Source organism: Rhipicephalus sanguineus, chromosome 11 (genome assembly GCF_013339695.2).
Source record: "Rhipicephalus sanguineus isolate Rsan-2018 chromosome 11, BIME_Rsan_1.4, whole genome shotgun sequence".
Classification (NCBI taxonomy): Eukaryota; Metazoa; Arthropoda; class Arachnida; order Ixodida; family Ixodidae; genus Rhipicephalus; species Rhipicephalus sanguineus.
The window spans coordinates 96,283,617-96,304,875 of NC_051186.1; the positions used below are offsets into that span (position 1 = coordinate 96,283,617).

Below are 21,259 nucleotides of genomic sequence, written 5' to 3' on the forward strand. Positions count from 1 at the left end.
ACTTTTTCCGGGGGAGGGGACAGTTCACCCCCCTCCCCTCCCTTTGGCTATGCCAGTGGTGTGCTCTGCTCCTTCCTCGGCGTTATATGCACAAATTTTAGAGCTCGTGTTCATCCAGGATGTTTTATTAAACGACCACCTGAAGCCATCAGATAAATCACGATGCAATATAGTCGAAAGGGGGCTAAGTTGGAACATATCACGTCTCGGGCAGTACACAGCAACACAACACACAAGAGAGAACAATGATCAAGCGCTGGCGTTCGAGAGAGAACAGTGAACCAACCAGTGTTCTCTGTCGTGTTTTGTCATGTGCGCTGTCTAAGAAAAAAATGATGTTTCGCAGGACTTCTCAGAAATCAGTTCCATAATATTGGAGGGTTGTATCGATGATGTAACTTCGCTTTATTCGTTTTTACATCTCAATGTGATGTTACAGCTTCTACACCTCGTTGTAAGAAGAGGCCATCTTTTCGTCTATGAGAGACGGCACGTCGTCACGGAGGTACCTGTTCCAGCCGAGCTCGAGGTGGGGCATTCCCACCACGCCGATTGCCTCCACGAAAGCACTCATTCCGCGGCTCGTTCCGGTCACGAACAGCTTCGGGTCCTCAAGGTTGTCGGGTTTGATGTTGCGAAGCCGAATTTGGTGAGAACCGTCGGAGTTTGATACAACCAAGAAGTAGAGCCGCAGCTGGCTGGCAGAGACCTTTGAAGGGTAAGAAATGTAGAGAAGAGATAAATCAATCAATCGATTCATTGATATTTATCGGCTCCATTTGTCCACTGCGTGGCTAGCCGGAATATGACGCTCCTATTTCAGCTTCAATTTCACCAGAAAATTAGGACAAATATTATTTGGCAGAAGTGATGGGCCGCAAGTGCGCAGCAATACCATACATATTGGTATTTATCGGCGGCAAAGTTAAAGCGGGGGGGGGGGGGGGGACTGTCTACACACTCAGAAAAATTCCTTTTAATTTCGGTGAAAATGAGAAGATTGTCACATCGGCGGTAACGAGCATGCTTTTGTCCAGTAAAAATGAATTATATTTTAACACGAAAGTGTAGTACGCCGGGGTCCACCACGTATATCCGTTGCGGATATGACGTAAAATGGACGCCAAAGGGGGAGAAAGAAAATAAAGCCAAGAAAATGATCCACCGCTGGGAATTGAACCCATAACCTTGCAGCCACCACGGTAAGCGCCCTACACTAAACCGACAAAGCTACCTCGGCAGGTGCTGGACACTTCACGAACGTCCCTTATATTATATCACACATTCCCTCTCTCAAGATGCTCTCTGTTGGCGGTGTAGGTAAGCGGGGCGGAGCGAGGCGGTGCCGCCCTCTGTGAGAGGCGAAAAGAAGTAATGCGTCATGATCGACGCTTACTAGCGCTTACTCCGAGATTGCACGCGATATCGGAGGTCAGGGTTAAAGTGTCTCGATACCAGCGAGGGACACTGGCCGTACTTGCGTCGCCGAGGCACCCTAGACTCAGTTACGTTCTTTGCTTTTCGCTTCGTGTTAGCGTGCGCTGGCTCATAGCAGTAGTGCAGCTTCCAAATGCACACGGGATTCCTCCACCGCCGACTACTTCGATTGCGAGAGCGCCGACTAACAAAACTGTTGCAATACACGTTGAAGAAAGGACACGATTTCGACGGGCGAATGTTGTGCCTTGGTGGAGCGAGACAGAGGCTAGCGGGACGCACGCGTTTGCGGCTCAAGCTAAGAACCTCTGGTTCCCGTGTTGCTGAAGCGCATGTGGTAGTGTATGCATGAGCACAAGCGTCGGTTACCATTTGCTAGAAAGCGCACACTATGCCGTTTCTCTCCTTAATTGACGACGTTTTGAAGAAATACATATCGGGCACCAGTGTTGATTATGAGCTTGTTGATGTCATCTGTACGCGGAATTCACGATCCGCTGTGTCCAAATACGTGTACACAACTTCAGCTACCACAACGGTTTAATCATGGCATCCTCACAGTTCTTTGGGCGCTCTGCGGCTTCGAATTATTTCTTTTCATATTTTTTTTTCGAAAGTCTGTCCTTAGGCACAATAATTATTGATTCAAAAATACACGTACGTTCTGATGTCTAGGTCGCTCATTTAACGTTCACGATGTATAATTTAAAACTGTGCTGGTATATATCTAAACCCCGTTCCGTTGCTTGTTTTGTGAACACCATTTCAATTGTTGAACTCGATAGTGAATGTGACCTACTGTTGATCCGAATGTCCCGCTGCTGCCAGTGCAGGTCTTCCAATCCAGACTGATTCGCAGTGGATCTGCGGCGAACACGACGGCTTCGATGACAGTGCGGTTGGCAGCACAAAAGATGTACGGAGGTTTGTAGACCCACATGTTTCCGAGGCCTGCCAGTTTCGGGTTTTCCAACGAGAACGTCATGATCCAGCTTTCGCCCAAATCGCCTGCCCTGATATTTTCTGGAATCTTCCGTAGGTAGGCGTTGATGTTTTCGCTCCAGTCAATGTCCGGCGTGTGATAACAGCGGGCTGTTAAAAAATGAAGCAGCAAGCGTTGTATTGAAGACAGGGCTGAGGACTGTCTAATTAAGAAAAATATAGTTATCTTAGAGAGATTCGTACCATGCGCTACGGATAGGGGCAGACAATCCCCAAACTGCTATTTCTGCTTGCTTTCCCCACTGTCGTAGCCAGGGCAGGGTTGGGGGCTCAACCCCTCGCCCTGCCCAGAACTTGTTTCAATTTTTCATGTGTGTATTTACACGCACACGTACAAAGGCATGCACATACATCCATATAATATAGTTAATCCTACCCCCCCCCCCCCCGCAAGTGCCGAAAGCCATTCTTGAAGAACAATCATCTATACCGCACCATAGAAAGTGCTGACTAATTTGCAGTACGTCTATTACAGCAGGTTCACACAGTTATAGAGAAGTTCGGAAAATGAGAAAATTGTTAAGTTGTATTGACATACCTACTCGTGTTTTGAATTGAGCCTTAAAGAGAGCGTCAAGAATGCAACTAGTTTTAGAGCTTTAGCCGCAAGGGCTATGTTTTGAAAGTGATTAAACACCTCAGCGTTACACTAAAGCTCCTTAAGAAGTATTATACGAATTCGCAGGTCAGCGGTTTCACTAAACAGCGCAAGCATAGCTGCCGCTAATTCACCGCAGCAAATGCGATGCGATAGTAAATTGAAGGCGTAATAGTGCTGCAATGACGAAGATTGTTATTCCCGGTACTACATGAGTCCTACTAGATGTGACCGACGCTAAGGAGACATGCTTTGCAACTTCAAGTCTGCAGCCGGGTTCCTGAGAAATATACACAATAACTCGTTTTATGCCATGCTCAGCTGCTCAAAATAAAGGCTTGCGCTTGTACTCACAACGCTAATGACTGCACTTAAGGGTAAAGCAAACTTAAGAATAAACCACAGCTCTTTACCCCGGCTTCGCTGCAGACATGACGAGCGGAGCATGAGGCGAGATTGACACTGGCGACTTACCGGGCCTGCGAGTGCCGATGTAGCATAGCTAGCTACTAATGGCGACTGATGTTGACGAGCCCCCGTGAGGGTGACTTGCCCTTACCCAGACTATAAGGTGTCACGAGCCCGGTGCCGTTTCAAGAACGCGACCAAATGGGAAAGCGGTGATTACTTAAAAATATTCAGTGTACACTTATTGCGGACCGCTTCTTCCACCAAATCTTGTGCGGATTTTCATTCGTCAAGAATACCCGAAGTAGGATTTTTAATGTATCATCAAAGGCTGGTCCAATGTCTAGATAAATATAGACACATGATAGTGTTTACCAAGTTCTTAAGATAATACAGCTTACCTGCCGTAACCTTGTGAAAGTCATTAGCAGTGCTTCCAAGCTGATACGCCGCGAACAAAACCAGGGCAATTGGTAGGGTTGCCATGTCGATCTCAGAAGTTGCGCATACGCGGCGTCGCTCTGCTCGGTATGTACTGAAATAAAATATGGCAAGCATTACTGCGTCTATTCTCTACAGGATGGCAATCATAAATGTGATACGTAATGTTATGCCGTTGCCTTCTCGGAGAAGCGTCATTTTCGATTACAAGTCTACTAAAGGTGATAAAACAACCTGTACGATCGAAAATGCAAATACAATCATTTGGCGTATACGCTCGGGGCACCATAGCAAAAGTGTCTCCTTCTCTATGGTGCGATTTTGCACAATCTTTCGTGGCAGGCTGCACATGAAGACGAAGCAACTGAGCACAGGTCGGTACGATTTCACAGTCATCAATTTATATAACATTAGTAGCTTAATAATAATATAGTGTAGTTCGTTTCGGATCATCAAAGAACAGCAACTTATCGATACGCTGCACTGACAACAGGTTTATGGCGTAGAGGTTCTGGTCATGTGCACAGTGAACGCAAGGCTGACTTACGGTTCAAGATTTTGTTTAACTGCTGGCGCAAAGTGTTACACGATACATTAAAGTGATGCACTTTAAATAGTGAAACTAGGTGTACGTATGAAAGGACTCATTTTTGAGCACTCGAAGCACCAGTAAAATAATTAAAAGGCTTCAGTTAGGTGCTTTAATCTTTAAAGGCCGGTCATCGGCATACTTTGGGCGAACCTAAAATACCCATATTATTCAGTACCTTCGATTGGAAAACGCAGCGGTATCAGTGAAATCACCTACTCTCTTTCTTCTCTGCTGATGCTATATCAAATCATTCATGTCGTAGACATCCAGATCTTTTATAAAACAAAACATCAATAATTTAAAATACGACGCAAACGTTTTACTCGTTGCAGGCATACCGAGAAGCATGAGCAACACTGGGCGCTTATTCGAAGGAATTGTTTGCGTAATAATAGGTTAGGACAGGAAATTCCGGTAAATCTCGATGCTTGGCGTCAGCACCGCAAGGCGGCTGACCAGACAAACGAACACTCACGAGGGATGACAAATTTTAGAATTCTCTTGAATTAATCGAACGTCTGACTTTATCCGCTGTATCTGATTGAGAATGTCATGGACAGAATTTCATTTCTCCAGTATATGCGAAATTGACTTTTTCGATGGCTGACACTTCGACTGATGTATAACAAGAATAACGTTACTCACATTGGCTTTGACTGTTTAGCCGGGGCTTCTCACAATGTGTGCCCTATGCAGCTTGCATGCACGTATATATATATGTACCCCTACTGCGACCTACACGCGATTCTGAACGCTGAACTTGTGATATCTATGGTCCAAATCAACAATAATTGCTTGCGTTGCACACATGATGTCAAAAATAACTCCCACAAAAATGAAACTGCCCAACACGCTCCGCGGCGAAGATATCGGCAATCCGGTCTTTGCACGCGCATCCTGGACTAATGGAGGGTTACACATGCCTGCGCTTGTTGCGATATGTCTCGCGACCGTAGCCCGTCACAACATGTAGAGTTGTTTCTTGATGGCTCGTGCCGGCATCAAAAATATAAAAATAAGCGACTTTCACACTTGTTTGCGCCCGTTGCACTACGATCAGCGCGTAGTGCCACTTCCGGCGAGAACCTAATTGTATCCGTCCGCCCTAGCGAAGCCCGTAATGACGGACTGTCTGTAACACGTCGGGAAATTTCAATTCTTATTAGTGAACAGATTTCGATTTGACCGGGTAGCTTGCCATTGAACCGACAATGACGGCACGCTTGTTGGTTTCTTTGGTTCTTTGCGCCTTTAGCATTTCGCCGCTTTGTTTAATTTTTTACGCGTTGTTGTGCTTTTCCAAATATTTGTAGGTTGTAACTGTACACCTTCAGTCATTAGGATAATATTGATATCTTGGGTTTGATGCCCTAAAACCACTACGTCATTATGAGAGACGTCGTAGATGAGGACTGCTTAAATTTCGTCTTCCTGGTGTTCTATAAAGTATACTTCAAAATAAACAGACGGGTCTCTAGCATTTCGTTTACATCGAATTGCGGCCGCTGCGGCAGGTACATCATTCCTGAGGAAGCGCTCGCATTGTGTCTTAATTTTCTTCTATCTGCTTTTCGACGCGACGCTGCCAGTGTAATAGATATGTCTACTCTAGCACATACAAACGTTCCAAAATGTGGGCTGTCATGAGCTCAAAACTTTGGTGGCGATATCTTCAGTGGCGTACCAACTCGTTCGCGAGTGGGGGGGCTGGCGTCGCTCACTCTGTCCGCTGTATATATATATATATATATATATATATATATATATATATATATATATATATATATATATATATATATAGAGAGAGAGAGAGAGAGAGAGAGAGAGAGAGAGAGAGAGTGGGAGGGAGAAGTAACTACATTTTCTCTGAATTCGACGTGATTTTTTGAGATTATTAGATGCTTTGCTTTTCAAAACATTGTTTTCAATCAAGGAAGAATCTGCACAAACAGATTGTGCAGGTTGGGCTGTCCTATACTGCGACAACACGGCGGTGTTTAATGACATTTTGGAAATATTACCGTGAAGTTTAAAAAGTACAGCGGCATTTAACCTGTACTCAATCTGAGCATTCCATCTGCAAAATTCAGTGTCTCAATTTGGCGCTGTAAATACGATGAGTATGAAGAATCTGCGATGACTGTAGTACCTTAAATTCTCACGTAATAAACAAAATATGTCGCTGACAAAACAACGTACCTCGCAGAAGTCTTCAAGATAGTACGAGTGCCAATTTCTTTACTTTTATAGAGCCCTCTAAATAAAGTCTTTCTAATAAAGAAGACCAAGTTCAGTCGATTAATATTTATGGAATCCACACTGAGCTGGTTGTGTACAGCTACAAGATTATAAATGACTACTAATTTATATAATAGGTGTCGTTCCTTGCCCTCCCATTCTTCCCAGCTTGGGTGGGGGGTGGACGGGAAAGCGGTGAAGTGGCCCTTTAGTCCTCCCCTCCGGCCCCTCCAAGTATATAGCCTACGCAGACTTTGTAAGCTCAAATTTTCTTTGAAAAAATGTGGGTGATTATAGCGTTAAACCGCATTATCTCGTTCCGTATAGGTCGTTAGCTGTTAATGACTGGTCGAAATTTTCTGGGTCACGCTCACAGCACCTGCGCGTAACAAGACGCAAGAAATGACGCGCAAGTCATCGACTGCGTAATTACCACTTATACATGACTGCGTAAAAAAAATAATGATAATAATAAACCACTTTCATTGGTCATTGGTTCTTTGCTATTCGTCAAAAATTTTCCGTGTGCCATAAGATGGCCTCCTTGTTAGGCGACGTCGCGAGTATGCGAAAACTCGCTGTGTTAGAATGAAGTCTGCACAATATCAGCGCATTATTGTGCTGAACAATATTTTTTTTTGTTTCGGAACAGCCACAGTGTCTCTTTCTGAACGCAACTCAAGAAGGCTGCCGGCCAATCACATTGGCAGCGGCTACGTATAGCAGCGGGCGAGATGGATTTATATGTGTATAATAGATACGTTCTGTCAGGGTGTCAGAACGAAATGTTTTTCGTTTCAGTTTTAGTTTCGTTCCACCGCAAAAAGTTCCGTTCCGTTTCTGTAACGGAACGAAAAAAAAATGTTCCGTAACGTTTTGTAACGGTTTTCTTATGGAAAAATTTTAAGTTAAGGTAATCATAACGAACGTTGGATTTGTAACTGTACCACGAATTTCTACCAGCTAGCACAAACAAGTATTAATTTCAAATAGTATTTATTTTCTCAAAAGACAAATACGAATTTTTTAGTGGGCTCAATGCTTTGTGTCAAGGGAGTGAGCACGATCTCAGAAGCAGCACGTCATTGAGTATACTCTCTGATGTGCGAGACCGCTGTTCTGATAAAGAGATCGCCAGGCCTGCGCGACACACGCAGCACAGTCACAACGAAAGCTGGAAGAGCGGACTTTGAGATCCCATTGTAGAGTCTCTTGGGGCAATAATACAAGCACACATGCAAGGTACCCACTACGCCATAAATCATCCCAATTCTTCTGAAGTAGAGAAGTTCCCATTATGCCATTTTTGTCATTCTTCTGAGTCTCGCGGTATACGCTACACATCTGTAAGGCATTATGTGCACTTTGCGATGTGACTGATGATGATAAAAAATTAAGGCTGAGCACATTGCAGTTTGTGGGAAGCAGTGTGGCGGAATGGGCGCCTCCATTCCATTTCAATTTCATTGCGGGGAATTAGAACTTGCCGCAATTCCATTCTTTTCAATTCCTCGGAATGAAAAAAGCTTAGTCCATTGGCACTCCGGGAATGGCCGGGCAGTTCAAGTCCATCAATGTAATTCCTCCACGTAAGAAAGGCATCTTGATAGTTTTATTTAGTTAAGAATGAACGCCCCATAAAGCTGATGTCATCAGATGCATTAAGACGCAAAACAGGTTACCAAGTTCGAGGGATAGTAGCTTGGTTACATATCCCGTGCAGTACAACCACCCTACTAATTCACTCACAGATGTAGAGGGAGTACTGCGAGGGTAGAGCGACTGTATTACTCTCGCCAGAGTTCTTTAACGCCGTGGGGGAGTAGTGAAGAGTTAGCCGCGGAACTTGCTCTTTCCTTGAAGGCAGAGTAAAAGAGACCGCGAAATCTCTGCTACTCAGATAGAGTTCCCAATCCACGGAACTCCCGCCCCTACGTAGCGTGAACCGGGTTGGGAACTCCCTCCTAAGCAGACGGAGTACAAACTAGCGCGAGCTTCTGGCCGACGCCGCACAGCGATATAACTGTCTCTTAACCATAATCCTCCGAGCGTAGACGCCACAGATGTCACTTTGTTGTGCAAGTTAATAGGATAGCTTCCAGTAATAATAAAAGAAAGTGTTTGTGATCGTAAATCTTTGGTTTCTGAAACGCCAACAGAGGCATGCTTCGAAGCCTCGAACACCGGCAACTTCTAACGCATCGCCAACTTAGTTTACGACACAAACTAATTTCCGCTGGAATAAGGTAGACACTAAAGCTTTATTGTAATAAAAAAAAGAGCCGTAAAAGGAATCGAACCTGCCACCATCAAATTCTCAGCCGAGGTCTCTACCACCACGCCACGCCCCAACGCAGCAGTCCTGCCGTAAAAAGACTAGTCAAGACAGAGCTCACCGCTCGACTTCATCTTTACGGGTCGCATACTGAAGATAGACGCGATCTTCCTTTTCAAATAAAATTCGCGTCTTCATAACACACAAAACAGCTGACGACCACGAATGACATTCAATAACCTGTATTTTATCGCACTGTCGACGATACACCCGCACAGCGCCCGTGTCAGTGTACTGATTTGCATTTGAATCGATAGGTGCAACTACATACATAACCGATCGCCAAGCACGAAATTTAACGTGCAAGAAAGTATGTCATCATGTTAGTTCAACAAGGCATACTAATTGACAAGTCTGTGTCTGCGAACTGCCGGCGCGTGCGCCCGGAGGCTTTCGGTGGCTGCCGGGGTGCGTTTGCTGAAAGCGGCGTCGTAATGATGCCCATCGCTTCTTGTACGAACACCGTACGCAAGAAAAAATGGTTCATTCAGGTTAACCCATAAGCGTGCGCAGGATTCCCCTTCAGGGGGGGGGGGGGGCGAAGGTTCGTCGCAGCGCCCCCCTCCCTATTATGTCAATGTATGCGGCTGCCTTTGCGCCCCTCTTCTCGCCCCCCCTACAATGTATAGAGCTGACTTTGCGCCCCCCCTTCTCGCCCCCTTGCCTCCCCCCCCCCCTGCGCACGCCTATGGGTTAACCGATACTAAAGCTCTACTGTACACTCATTTTTACACGTCGGAATTGCGTATCCTTAAACACAGAAGCGCCGACAGCATATAGACACGGACTCGGCAGGTGCGCTAGGCCCACCTTCGCTGGGAGTCGTACGGGTCATATTGAGTGCGACCGATCTCGGCGCAAGTGGCTGACGAAGGTTGAAGAATGCGCATTTTATCGTCGAAAGCTTTGAATGCAATAAAATGCAACCGAGGTTGAGCGAAAGTGCGAGAATCGCCAGAGATGCGCTTGCATTGTGGTGATGTTGCCCGGCGTTGCTTTTCTGGCGTACGTGCCGCGCCTGCCGCGGCACCGCATGTCCGATCGGACGCCAGATCGTAACGTCGTAAAGTATCCATCAACCATCCCTCGTAAAAGATCGCCGCAAGTGTATTTGTAAGCGCGTGACTACAACTCTCAGACTTGGGCATGAGCGGCTGTACGGCATTGAGCCGACATCATAGAGTCCCAGCTGATATTTGGAATTTACGAGTGAAGTGTTGAATATTAAGCTGTTTTATAGTAAAAGGTCGATGTGCCAACAGTATCCCAATAGAACATTAGATATTTACACGTGTTCCGTGTATATTTGCTGTGTAAATACGCACAGCAGAGCTGTTGCCACTGGCACTGGAAAGGGGGCAAGACATCATGGATATATATACCGGTTACTGGGTGTATGGTTGTGTCCAGCGCCAGTAGAGCATACTTTTAGTGTTGCTGTGTTGTGTATGAATGAGTGTGCGGATGTGAGTTCTGTGTATGTGTGAGATAAGCTTGAGGCATTTCAGCCAGCTTCACTGTTACATCGTAGAAAACGTACGAAGGATTTCTTTTTTTTCTCCTTTTTTTAAACGTTAGTCCTAGCAGCAAGAGTGATTCTACCCTTGGAGGGCGTTCATGCACTCTAGCCCAACCAACTTTGTAAAACTCTGCGAGGGAGTAGCGCAATTCCAGCCGAGACTCTATGCACTCCATTTCAAAAGCGTGACTTTATTCTGGCGAGGGAGCTTGTTCACTCTCGTTCAGCCAGAGTACCAGAACTCTGTCGAGAGAGCGTGCCTACTCTGTGCAGCAGAGAGTTCCCAGCACTCCTGAAAAGGGAGTGAAATATGGGACAAGCGTTTACTCTCGTAAAGAGAGTTGCTAGCACTCTCTTGCCGCTGTGAGTGTTCCCATAGGGGCAGTTCTCCCGCTACCTATAGTATTTGCATGGTCAGCATGCTTGAACGAATGGTGGTGTTTTAATATTGTTTATGCTTAAATGTGTTAATGCTAAAATGACGACGTAGCGTATTTTTATGCTGACAAAAGTAGTATGCAAGAAGACTAAGCAGTTTTCCCACGCGTCTGGAGCGGTTGTGAATATGGAGAAAAATAAGATTTGGTTAATGGGGAATAAGACCCTCTAGATCTGCTGGTATTAGTTGGAACAGTGCACCGCTCGGGCACCTTGTGCCTTTGCATCGAATATGGAACAGTGGGCCGCACTGCTCGTCAGCTCTCATGCTTGTCAAGCGCTCCTCGCAAGCATAGAAGCACTAGCGTGGCACTGTGGTGGAAGACCCGACTGCCACGCAGAGGGCGCGGGTTGAAATGCCATCCGATCGTAGAAATTTGTTTCTCATTTATTTTACTATATCATGCGATAGCGGTCACGGACACCAGCGGCGGTGGACAACTATGGCGCCAAAATCAGCTGTTGTGATCTCATAACAGCTTTCGCTGTAACAAACTTCAGCGCCCGACAGTGCCCTCTCTACGCTGGCCTGCGTGACAGGCGCGCAAAAATCCACTTGCGTCAATATAAACATCTCTGGTTGCCACTGTTTTCGTTTTTCGCACAAATTCAACATATATTTGCTTTGGAATTCCTGCCTGAGGTACGCGCTAATACCGTACCCTGAGATATGCTCACAGTGCACGAGCTCATTTGCTCCGGATTGCGAAGCTTTCTCGTGAACCGAAAAACGATTGAAAAAATTTCGTTTTCACTCCGGAACGAAATAATAGATAAAGTTTCGGTTACGTTTTCGTTCCGGTCCAAAATATCGTTTTTTTCGTTTTTCGTTTTCGGTTTTCGTTCCGTTCCGACACCCTGCTTTCAGTTGTAGTGTAACGATGTTGAGCTGTTTTTGCGCGTGTAGAACTCTCTGTGAATTCATCGTTGCTGACAAAGAGTTAGAGAGAAATAACCATTATTAGGAACAGACACAATCATTTGCAGGTGGGCAGCCTTCTTAGTCCAGAAAAGCGTGGACGCTGATCATCTTCCTGGCGACGTAGATCAAGATACGGGTCAAACTTGAAAGCTGGGCTTCTCAATGTGCTCGACTCCACAGCCTTGGTAAAAGCCGCAGCGACCGCTGCAGGCTACCATTTGTTAAGCGAGGTGAAACAGGTTAATCGGAGACTAAAGTGCGAATCTTTTTTGGCTCCCCTGGCTAGGCACAATTAAAATACACGACACATCAGCACACTCATCAACTCAAAGCAGCTTGGACATGGAGCAGCGGCGATGCTATTCGTTTTCAAAGAAAGAAACCAAATTTCCTGAAAAAAAGAGGGCGTTTGATCGAGCTATAAAACGTTCACTGGTTCCCGCCAGTATTTGAGTCGCCGATTACGTAAATTTCAGGCCACGCAGAAAAAAATAAAATCATGACAGATTGACAGATTGCTGCAATGTTATAGAGCCCTAGCTGAGCGATAGCCTCCTCTGCAATGCGCGAACGCAGGACGTGAAAGCGTGGACTAGGCTGCCCGCACCGCAGAGAGCCTACAGTGCGTGGTCATGACGCACGGAGGACAGTCGTCACAGCTGAATTGGAGGACAAATTTTATAGCATATTTACTAGGGGTGTGCGAATATCAAATTTTTCGAATACGAATCGAATACGAATATCCACCTTCGAATATCAAATCGAATATCGAATATCAAATGAAAAATGCCTCCACAGTAGCAATATTTTAATTAACACGTAAATATTCGAAGAAAAAAAAAAACATTAACATCCTAACTTGCAACACAACATACATTGCTATCTCCAGAACACAATATCCAGGCTAGCACAATGCACATCACAACACAAGCAAATATCATGGCACAATGAAAGTAATAAATACATGTTATCATGAAGAAATATGAGTTGCTCCACATGATCAGGCAGCAGGCGCTCCCTTGTAACAGAGACAACCCCCGCCCCCCTCTGCCACTGAAAATGCACGCTCGCTTGGAACTGAAGTGGCTGGTATAGGGAGGTACATGGGGCAAAGCTTTGCCAGACTGGGATATCTGAACAGTCCGCCACCAGTCACGTGGGTCACTGTCTTTCTTCAGAAGTGGTCCCGCATAGTGAACGAGTGTTAGTGCGGCACGTTACGGCCGCATAATATTGAAAATGTACTGTTACATGATCGCCAACAGCGCTGCACCTCGGAGATGCACCAGCAATAAATCATACGTATTGGGGCGCTCGTCGAAGGCAGATATATTGCCTCCGTGTACGTTTTTAGCGATACGAACGCAGCAGATGTGGAAGACGAGTTATTTTATGCATGATAATCGAATTGCATATTCGAATTTTTCGAATATTCGAAGTTATCGAATATTCGAAACTTTTCAAATACACGATTTTCGAATCAAATACGAATATTTTGAATGTAATATTCGACGAATATTCCAACCTTTCGAATATTCGCACACCCCTAATATTTACGTTATTGCTGTGTTCAAGTAAAATTGTGCCTGACTTGTTAGTCTCCCAGTCTGCAGCCGACAATGACCACTGTCCAAAGTGGGGGGGTTCCGCCCCCCTAACATTTCACAGTGGGGGGGGGCTAGCGCCCCCCTTGCCCCCCCCCCCCCCCCCCGAAGCGCCGACTTCGAAGCGCCGCCGCCGGTTTCTGTCGCAGCTATGGCGGACAGCGACAAAAAAAAACAAGAAGAAGAAGCAGACAACAAACACTAGCCTGCGCGAAGCCCGTAGCACAGTTACTGCCAAAGCTGGAGTAGCTGCTGCCTTTCTAGGCGTTCACCCCGTTGTAAACTCTCTTGGCGCGGCTACTTAGCTACAGTTGCAGGGTACCCACTACGCCATAAATAATTAAATATCTGCGAAAAAGAGGTGTAACCACTACGTCAATGGTCATCATCCTGCGAAGAAGCAAGGTACACGCTACACATCTGCAAGGACTTATGTGAAGTCTGTCGATGCTGTGGTCGATGACGATGAAGGATTATGGCTGAGCCCTATGTAATGTGCGGGTAACATTCAGTCACCCACTCGTTATAAAATTCGCACCGTCAAGACACCTGGGTTTGTTTTCTCTTATACCGCGCTATATTACATATGTTAATTTGATTCCTTGCCCGCATGACGCCAGTATAGGGCTTGAAACTCCCAATCATAGTCGAGTTTCAAGCATCGGCTTGGCTCTCTCCTATAATACGCGATGGCCACGCAGAGGGCTGGGGTTCAATTCCCGCTCTAACTTGGATTTTAGGGGGCGAACCACCTTATCATCTCGGCTTGTCAGCGTATTATGTCGTCGTCACGGTAAATCAAGTTGTCAAACTATGGCCAAAAACAAGTGTACAATTGTGAAAGCTGCTTCAGAATAAAATACCTTGATATAAATTAATTTAATACATAGAAATAATGAGGATTGATTTCCATTAATTAAGAGACATTTGTTAAATTCCGCCTCAAAATAGGTTTCAAATGCCAAGTATTCTCCTGTAAAGGATACGTCTTCGTGTCTTCGTGTTAGCTACACAGCGCAACATGCGGTGTGTAGCTACACGCCTGGGAATGCTATATTAAGCCGCAAATTTGTGCTTATCGCTGACGTAAATTTTCGCAATCAGGGTGCGCGCGTGCGCGTGTGTCTGTGCGTGTGTACGTGCGTGTGCGGTTGTGTGTGCGCGTGTGTCTGTGTGCGTGTGTGTGTACGTGTGTGTACGTGCGTGTGTGTGGGTGTGTTTCCTACCTACAAATGCAGTCCTTGGATTACCCTTCTATTTTAGTCCTCACTTCGCGTTGTGTGTTCAAGGGCGGAGCCAGCAACTTTTAGATCCGAAGTATCTCTTGCTCGGGGGTGTGTAACGCGGCGTGGTAATCCGCACGCGGCGTAGTAGTCCGTACTCACACTACGCATGCGCGACTCTCCTCCTTCCCTCTCTCCAACAGCTGCGCGTTACTCTCTCCACTTTTCTGGCAGCACCCGCTTGCCCTTCTCCTGCGTTCTCGCTTCTGCTCTCACGGCGCATACGCTGCCCTTCTCCTCTAGCCTCCTCTCCTTCAAATGGTAGAGCTCTGAGCGCGTTCAGTCCAGCGCTTGACTTGGTTGGCTCCTCTGAAATGCGGACTCGACATGCCGAAATTCTCTCCTGCGCAGCGCCGCGATGAGGGCCAGCGCATGCGCGTCCGCTCCCCCTCTGTCTCTCTCCTCTCCTAAGCTACCTCTCTCTCGCGCGCGCCTGTCGACATCCCCCGCACGCCCTGTCAGAATTAACGGCCAGGCAAGAGGTAAGACAGGACGGGCGTAGTGTTCCTCTTCGCGTTCCATTACACGAGGTCGGTCGCATGCCTAGCGAACGCCAACGGAACACGATAGCGCAAGTGCTCCAGCTTCGCATAGCCTCATGGTCCTCTTTAGCGGGAGATGGTGTAAGTTTTTTCCGAGGGAGGGTGCAGTTCACCAACCCCCCCCCCCCCTTTGGCTCTGCCAGTGGTGTGCTCTGCTCTTTCCTCGGCGTTATATGCCGTATTGAGGCCTACCACCAATTTTAGAGATAAGTGAGCATCCTCTGTCCCGTGTTCATCCAGGATGTTTTATTAAACGGCCATCTGAAGACATCAGAAAAATCACGATGCAATATATTCGAAAGGCGGCCAAGTTGGAACATATCACGTCTTGGGCAGTACACAGCAACACAACACACAATAGAGAACAATGATCAAGCGCTGGCGTTCCAGAGAGAACAGTGAACCAACGCTTTTCCATGTTCCAAAAAAAGATGTTTCGCAGGACTTCTGAGAAATCACTTCCGTAATATTGGAGGGTTGTATCGATGATGTAACTTCGCTTTATTCATTTTTACATCTCAATGTGATGTTACAGCTTCTACACCTCGTTGTAAGAAGAGGCCATCTTTTCGTCTATGAGAGACGGCACGTGGTCACGGAGGTACCTGTTCCAGCCGAGCTGGAGGTGGGGCATTCCCACCACGCCGATTGCCTCCACGAAAGCACTCATCCCGCGGCTCGTTCCGGTCACGAAGAGCTTCGGGTCCTCAAGGTTGTCGGGTTTGATGTTGCGAAGCCGAATTTGGTGAGAACCGTCGGAGTATGATACAACCAAGAAGTAGAGCCGCAGCTGGCTGGCAGAGACCTTTGAAGGGTAAGAAATGTAGGGAAGAGATAAATCAATCAATCAATTCACTGATATTTATCGGCTCCATTTGTCCTCTGCGTGGTTAGCCGGACTATAACTCTTCCATTTAAGCTTCAATTTCACAGAAAATTAGATCAAATATTATTTGGCAGAAGTGATGGGCCGCAAGTACGCAGCAATACCATAAAAATTGTTATTTATCGGCGACGTTAAAGGGGGGGGGGAACTGCCTACACACCCAGAAAAATTACTTTTAATTTCGGTGAAAATGAGAATATTGTTTATCACATCGCCGGCAACGATCATGCTTTTGTCCAGTAAAAAATGAATTATATTTTAACACGAAAGTGTATTATGCCGGGGTCCACCAAGTGTATCCATTGCAGATATGACGTAAAATGGACGCCAAAGGGTGAGAAAGAAAAAAAAAAGCCAAGAAAGTGATCCACCGCTGGGAATCGAACCCATAACTCATGTTAAGGCAGGTAGCGCAAAGAGACACGGACACAAGCGAAGTTTGTGGGAACATGAGTTCCCACAAACTAGCCCAGTTATCCGTTCTCGTGAACCCATAACCTTGCAGCCACCACGGTAAGCGTCCTGCACTAAACCGACAAAGCTACCTTGGTAGGTGCTGGACACTTCACGAACGTCCCTTATATCATATCACACATTCCCTCTTTCAAGGTGCTCTCTGTTGGCGGTGTAGGTAAGCGGGGCGGAGCGAGGCGGTGCCGCCGTCTGTGAGAGGTGAAAAGAAGTAATGCGTCATGATCGACGCTTACTATCGCTTACACCGAGATGGCACGCGATATCGGAGGTCAGGGTTAAAGTGTCTCGATACAAGCGAGGGACACTGGCCGCACTGGCGTCGCCGAGGCACCCTAGACACAGTTACGTTCTTTGCTTTTCGCTTCGTGTTAGCGTGCGCTGGCTCATACCAGTAGTGCAGCTTCGAAATGCACACGGGATTTCTCCATCGCGTTCTTCGATTGCGAGAGCACCGACTTCTTCGACTACTTCGATTGCGAGAGCACCGACTAACAAAACTGCTGCAATATACGTTGAAGAAAGGACACGATTTCGACGGGCGAATGTTGTGCCTTGGTGGAGTGAGACAGAGGCTAGCGGGGCGCACGCGTTTGCGGCTCAAGCTACGAACCTCTGGCTCCCGTGTTGCTGAAGCGCAGTGTGGTAGTGTATGCATGAGCACAGGCGTCGGTTACCACTTGCTAGAAAGCGCACACCACGCCGTTTCTTTCATTAATTGACGGCGTTTTGAAGAAATATATATCGGGTACCAGTGTTAATTATGAGCTTGTTGATATCATCTGTATGCGGAATTCACGATCCGATGTGTGCAAATATGTGTAGACAACTTCAGCTACCACAACGGTTTAATCATGATATCCTCACAGTTCTCTGGTCGCTCTGCGGCTTCGAATGATTCCTTTCCATAGTTTTTTTTTTTTTGGAAAGTCTGTCCTTAGGCATAATAATTATTGATTCAAAATTACAGGTACGTTCTGATGTCTAGGTCGCTCATTTAACGTTCACGATGTATAATTTAAAACTGTGCTGGTATATGTCTAAACTTCGTTCCGTTTCTTGTTTTGTGAACACCATTTCAATTGTTGAACTCGATAGTGAAAGTGACCTACTGTTGATCCGAATGTCCCGCTGCTGCCAGTGCAGCTCTTCCAATCCACATTGATTCGCAGTGGATCTTCGGCGAACACGACGGCTTCGATGACAGTGCGGTTGCCAACACAAAAGATGTACGGCGGTTTGTAGACCCACATGTTTCCGAAGCCTGCAAGTTTCGGGTTTTCCAGCGAGAACGTCATGAACCAGCTTTCGCCCAAATCGCCTGCACTGATATTTTCTGGAATCTTCCGTAAGTAGGCGTTGATGTTTTCGCTCCAGTCGATGTCCGGCGTGTGATAACAGCGGGCTGTTAAAAAATGAAGCAGCAAGAGTTGTATTGAAGACAGGGCTAAGGGCTGTCTAATTAAGAAAAATATGGTTCTTTTAGAGAGATTCCCACCATCCGCTACGGATAGCGGCAGGCGCTCCCCAAACTGCTATTTCTGTTTGCTTTCCCCACTGTCGTAGCCAGGGCAGGGTTTGTGGCTCAACCCCTCGCCCTGCCCAGACTTTGTTTCAATTTTTCATGTGCGTATTTGCACGCACACGTACAAAGGCATGCACATACATCCATATATTATAGTTGATCCTACCCCCCCCCCCCCCCCCCCCCGCAAGTGCCGAAAGCCATTCTTTAGGAACAATCATCTATACCGCACCATAAAAAGTGCTGACTAATTTGCAGTACGTGTATTACAGCAGGTACACCCAGTTATACAGAAGTTCGGGAAATGAGAAAATTGTTTAGTTGTATTGACATACCTACTCGTGTTTTGAATTGAGCCTTAAAGAGAGCCTCAAGAATGCAACTAGTTTTAGAGTTTTAGCCACAAGGGCTATATTTTGAAGGTGATTAAATGCCTCAGCGTTACACTAAAGCTCCTTAAGAAGTATTATACGAATTTGCCGCTCAGCGGTTTCACCAAACAGCGCAAGCATAGCTGCCGCTAATTCACCGCAGCAAATGCGATGCGATAGTAAATTGAAGGCGTAATAGTGCTGCAATGACGAAGATTGTTATTCCCGGTACTACAGGAGTCCTACTAGATGTGACCGACGCTAAGGAGACATGCTTTGCAACTTCAAGTCTGCAGCCGGTTTCCTGAGGAATATACACATTAACTCGTTTTATGCCATGCTCAGCTGCTCAAAATAAAGGCTTGCGCTTGTACTCACAACGCTAATGACGGCACTTAAGGGTAAAGCAAACATAACAATAAACCACAGCTCTTTACCCCGGCTTCGCTGCAGACATGACGAGCGGAGCATGAGGCGAGATTGACACTGGCGACTTACCGGGCCTGCGAGTGCCGATATAGCATAGCTGGCTACTCATGGCGACTGATGTTGACGAACCCCAGTGAGGGTGACTTGCCCTTACCCAGACTATATGGTGTCACGAGCCCGGTGCCGTTTCAAGAACGCGACCAAATGGGAAAGTGGTGATTACTTAAAAATATTCAGTGTACACTTATTGCGGACCGCTTCTTCCACCAAATCTTGTGCGTATTTTCATTCATGAAGAATACCCGAAGTAGGCTTTTTAATGTATCATCAAAGACTGGTCCAATGTCTAGATAAATATAGAGACATGATAGTGTTTACCAAGCTCTAAAGATAATACAGCTTACCTGCCATAACCTTGTGAAAGTCATTAGCAGTGCTTCCGAGCTGATACGTCGCGAACAAAACCAGGGCAATTGGTACGGTTGCCATGTCGATCTGAGAAGTTGCGCATACGCGGCGTCGCTCTGCTCGTGCTGAAATAAAATATGTGCTGAAATAAAATATGGCAAGCATTACTGCGTCTATTCTCTACAGGATGGCAATCATAAATGTGATACGTAATGTTATGCCGTTGCCTTCTCGGAGAAGCGTCATTTTCGATTAGAAGTCTATTAAAGGTGATAAAACAACCTGTATGATCGAAAATGCAAATACAATCATTTGGCGTATACGCTCAGGGCACCATAGCAAAAGTGTCTGCTTCCCTATAATGTGATTTTGCACAATCTTCCGTGGCAGGCTGCACATGAAGACGAAGCAACAGAGCACAAGTCGGTACGATTTCACAGTCATCAATTTATATAACATTAGTAGCATAATTATATTATAGTGTAGTTCGTTTCGGATCATCAAAGAACAGCAACTTATCGATACGCTGCACTGACAACAGGTTCATGGCGTAGAGGTTCTGGTCATGTGCACAGTGAACGTAAGGATGACTTACGGTTCAAGATTGTTTGTTTAACTGCTGGCGCCAAGTGTTACACGATACATTAAAGTGATGCACTTTAAATAGTGATACTAGGTGTACGCATGACAGGACTCATTTTTCAGCACTCGAAGCACCAATAAAATAATTAAAAGGCTTCAGTTAGGTGCTTTTATCTTTAAAGGCCGGTCATCGGCATACTTTGGGCGAACCTAAAATACCCATATTATTCAGTACCTTCTATTGGAAAACGCAGCGGTATCAGTGAAATCACCTACTCTCTTTCTTCTCTGCTGATGCTATATCAAATCATTCATGTCGTAGACATCCAGATCTTTTATAAAACAAAACATCAATAATTTAAAATACGACGCAAACGTTTTACTCGTTGCAGGCATACCGAGAAACATGAGCAACACTGGGCGCTTATTCGAAGGAATTGTTTGCGTAATAATAGGTTAGGACAGGAAATTCCGGTAAATCTCGATGCTTGGCGTCACCACCGCAAGGCGGCTGACCAGACAGACGAACACTCACGAGGGACGACAAATTTTAGAATTCTTAGACATTATCCGCTGTATCTAATTGAGAATATCATGGACAGAATTTCATTTCTCCAGTATATGCGAAATTGACTTTTTCGATGGCTGACACTTCGACTGATGTATAACAAGAATAACGTTACTCACATTGGCTTTGACTGTTTAGCCGGGGCTTCTCACAATGTGTGCCCTATGCAGCTTGCATGCACGTATATATATATATATATACATATATATATATATATATATATATATATATATATATATATATATATATATATATGTGTGTGTACCCCTACTGCGACGTACACGCGATTCTGAACGCTGAACTTCTGATATCTGTGGTCCAAATCAACAATAATTGCTTGCGTTGCACACATGATGTCAAAAAATAACTTGCACAAAAATGAAACTGCCCAACACGCTCCGCGGCGAAGATATCGGCAATCCGGTCTTTGGACGCGCATCCTGGACTAATTGAGGGTTTACACATGCCTGCGCTTGTTGCGATATGTTTCGCGACCGTAGACCGTCACAACATGTAGAGTTGTTTCTTGATGGCTCGTGCCGGCATCAAAAATGTAAAAATAAGCGACCTTCACGCTTGTTTGCGCCCGTTGCACTACGATCAGCGCGTAGTGCCACTTCCGGCGAGAACCTAATTGTATCCGTCCGCCCTAGCGAAGCC

General features: G+C 45.9%; 1 protein-coding gene across 3 annotated transcripts; it reads right to left on the reverse strand.

Annotated features, from left to right (window-relative positions):
• Positions 1 to 381: 381 nt before the first annotated feature.
• LOC119375569 (uncharacterized) lies at positions 382 to 20,797 on the reverse strand. 3 transcript variants are annotated; one of them, XM_049420315.1, is made up of 5 exons: positions 20,719 to 20,797; positions 19,446 to 19,591; positions 17,829 to 18,121; positions 15,985 to 16,164; positions 382 to 529 (listed from the first exon to the last, which is right to left on the reverse strand). In XM_049420315.1, the coding sequence occupies exons 2-5, from the start codon at positions 19,528 to 19,530 to the stop codon at positions 443 to 445; spliced, it is 645 nt and encodes a 214-aa protein (XP_049276272.1). In that variant the 5' UTR covers positions 19,531 to 19,591; positions 20,719 to 20,797; the 3' UTR covers positions 382 to 442. The 3 variants fall into 3 exon arrangements, with proteins under 3 accessions (XP_049276272.1, XP_049276273.1, XP_037501704.1); XM_049420316.1 differs by lacking the exons at positions 15,985 to 16,164; positions 17,829 to 18,121; positions 19,446 to 19,591 and adding exons at positions 2,237 to 2,529; positions 3,847 to 3,980 and having other exon boundaries at positions 382 to 709; positions 20,719 to 20,778; XM_037645776.2 differs by lacking the exons at positions 15,985 to 16,164; positions 17,829 to 18,121; positions 19,446 to 19,591; positions 20,719 to 20,797 and adding exons at positions 2,237 to 2,529; positions 3,847 to 3,980; positions 5,124 to 5,226 and having other exon boundaries at positions 382 to 709.
• Positions 20,798 to 21,259: the final 462 nt, after the last annotated feature.

Coding starts and splice junctions, on each gene's coding strand:
- LOC119375569 (XM_049420315.1), bottom strand. CDS start 19,530: ATGGCAACCGTACCAATTGCCCTGGTTTTGTTCGCGACGTATCAGCTC. Junction 16,165..17,828: donor GCGGGACATTCGGATCAACA/GTAGGTCACTTT, acceptor TACCCTTCAAAG/GTCTCTGCCAGCCAGCTGCG. Junction 530..15,984: donor GCGTGGTGGGAATGCCCCAC/CTCCAGCTCGGC, acceptor GGAATGCCCCAC/CTCGAGCTCGGCTGGAACAG.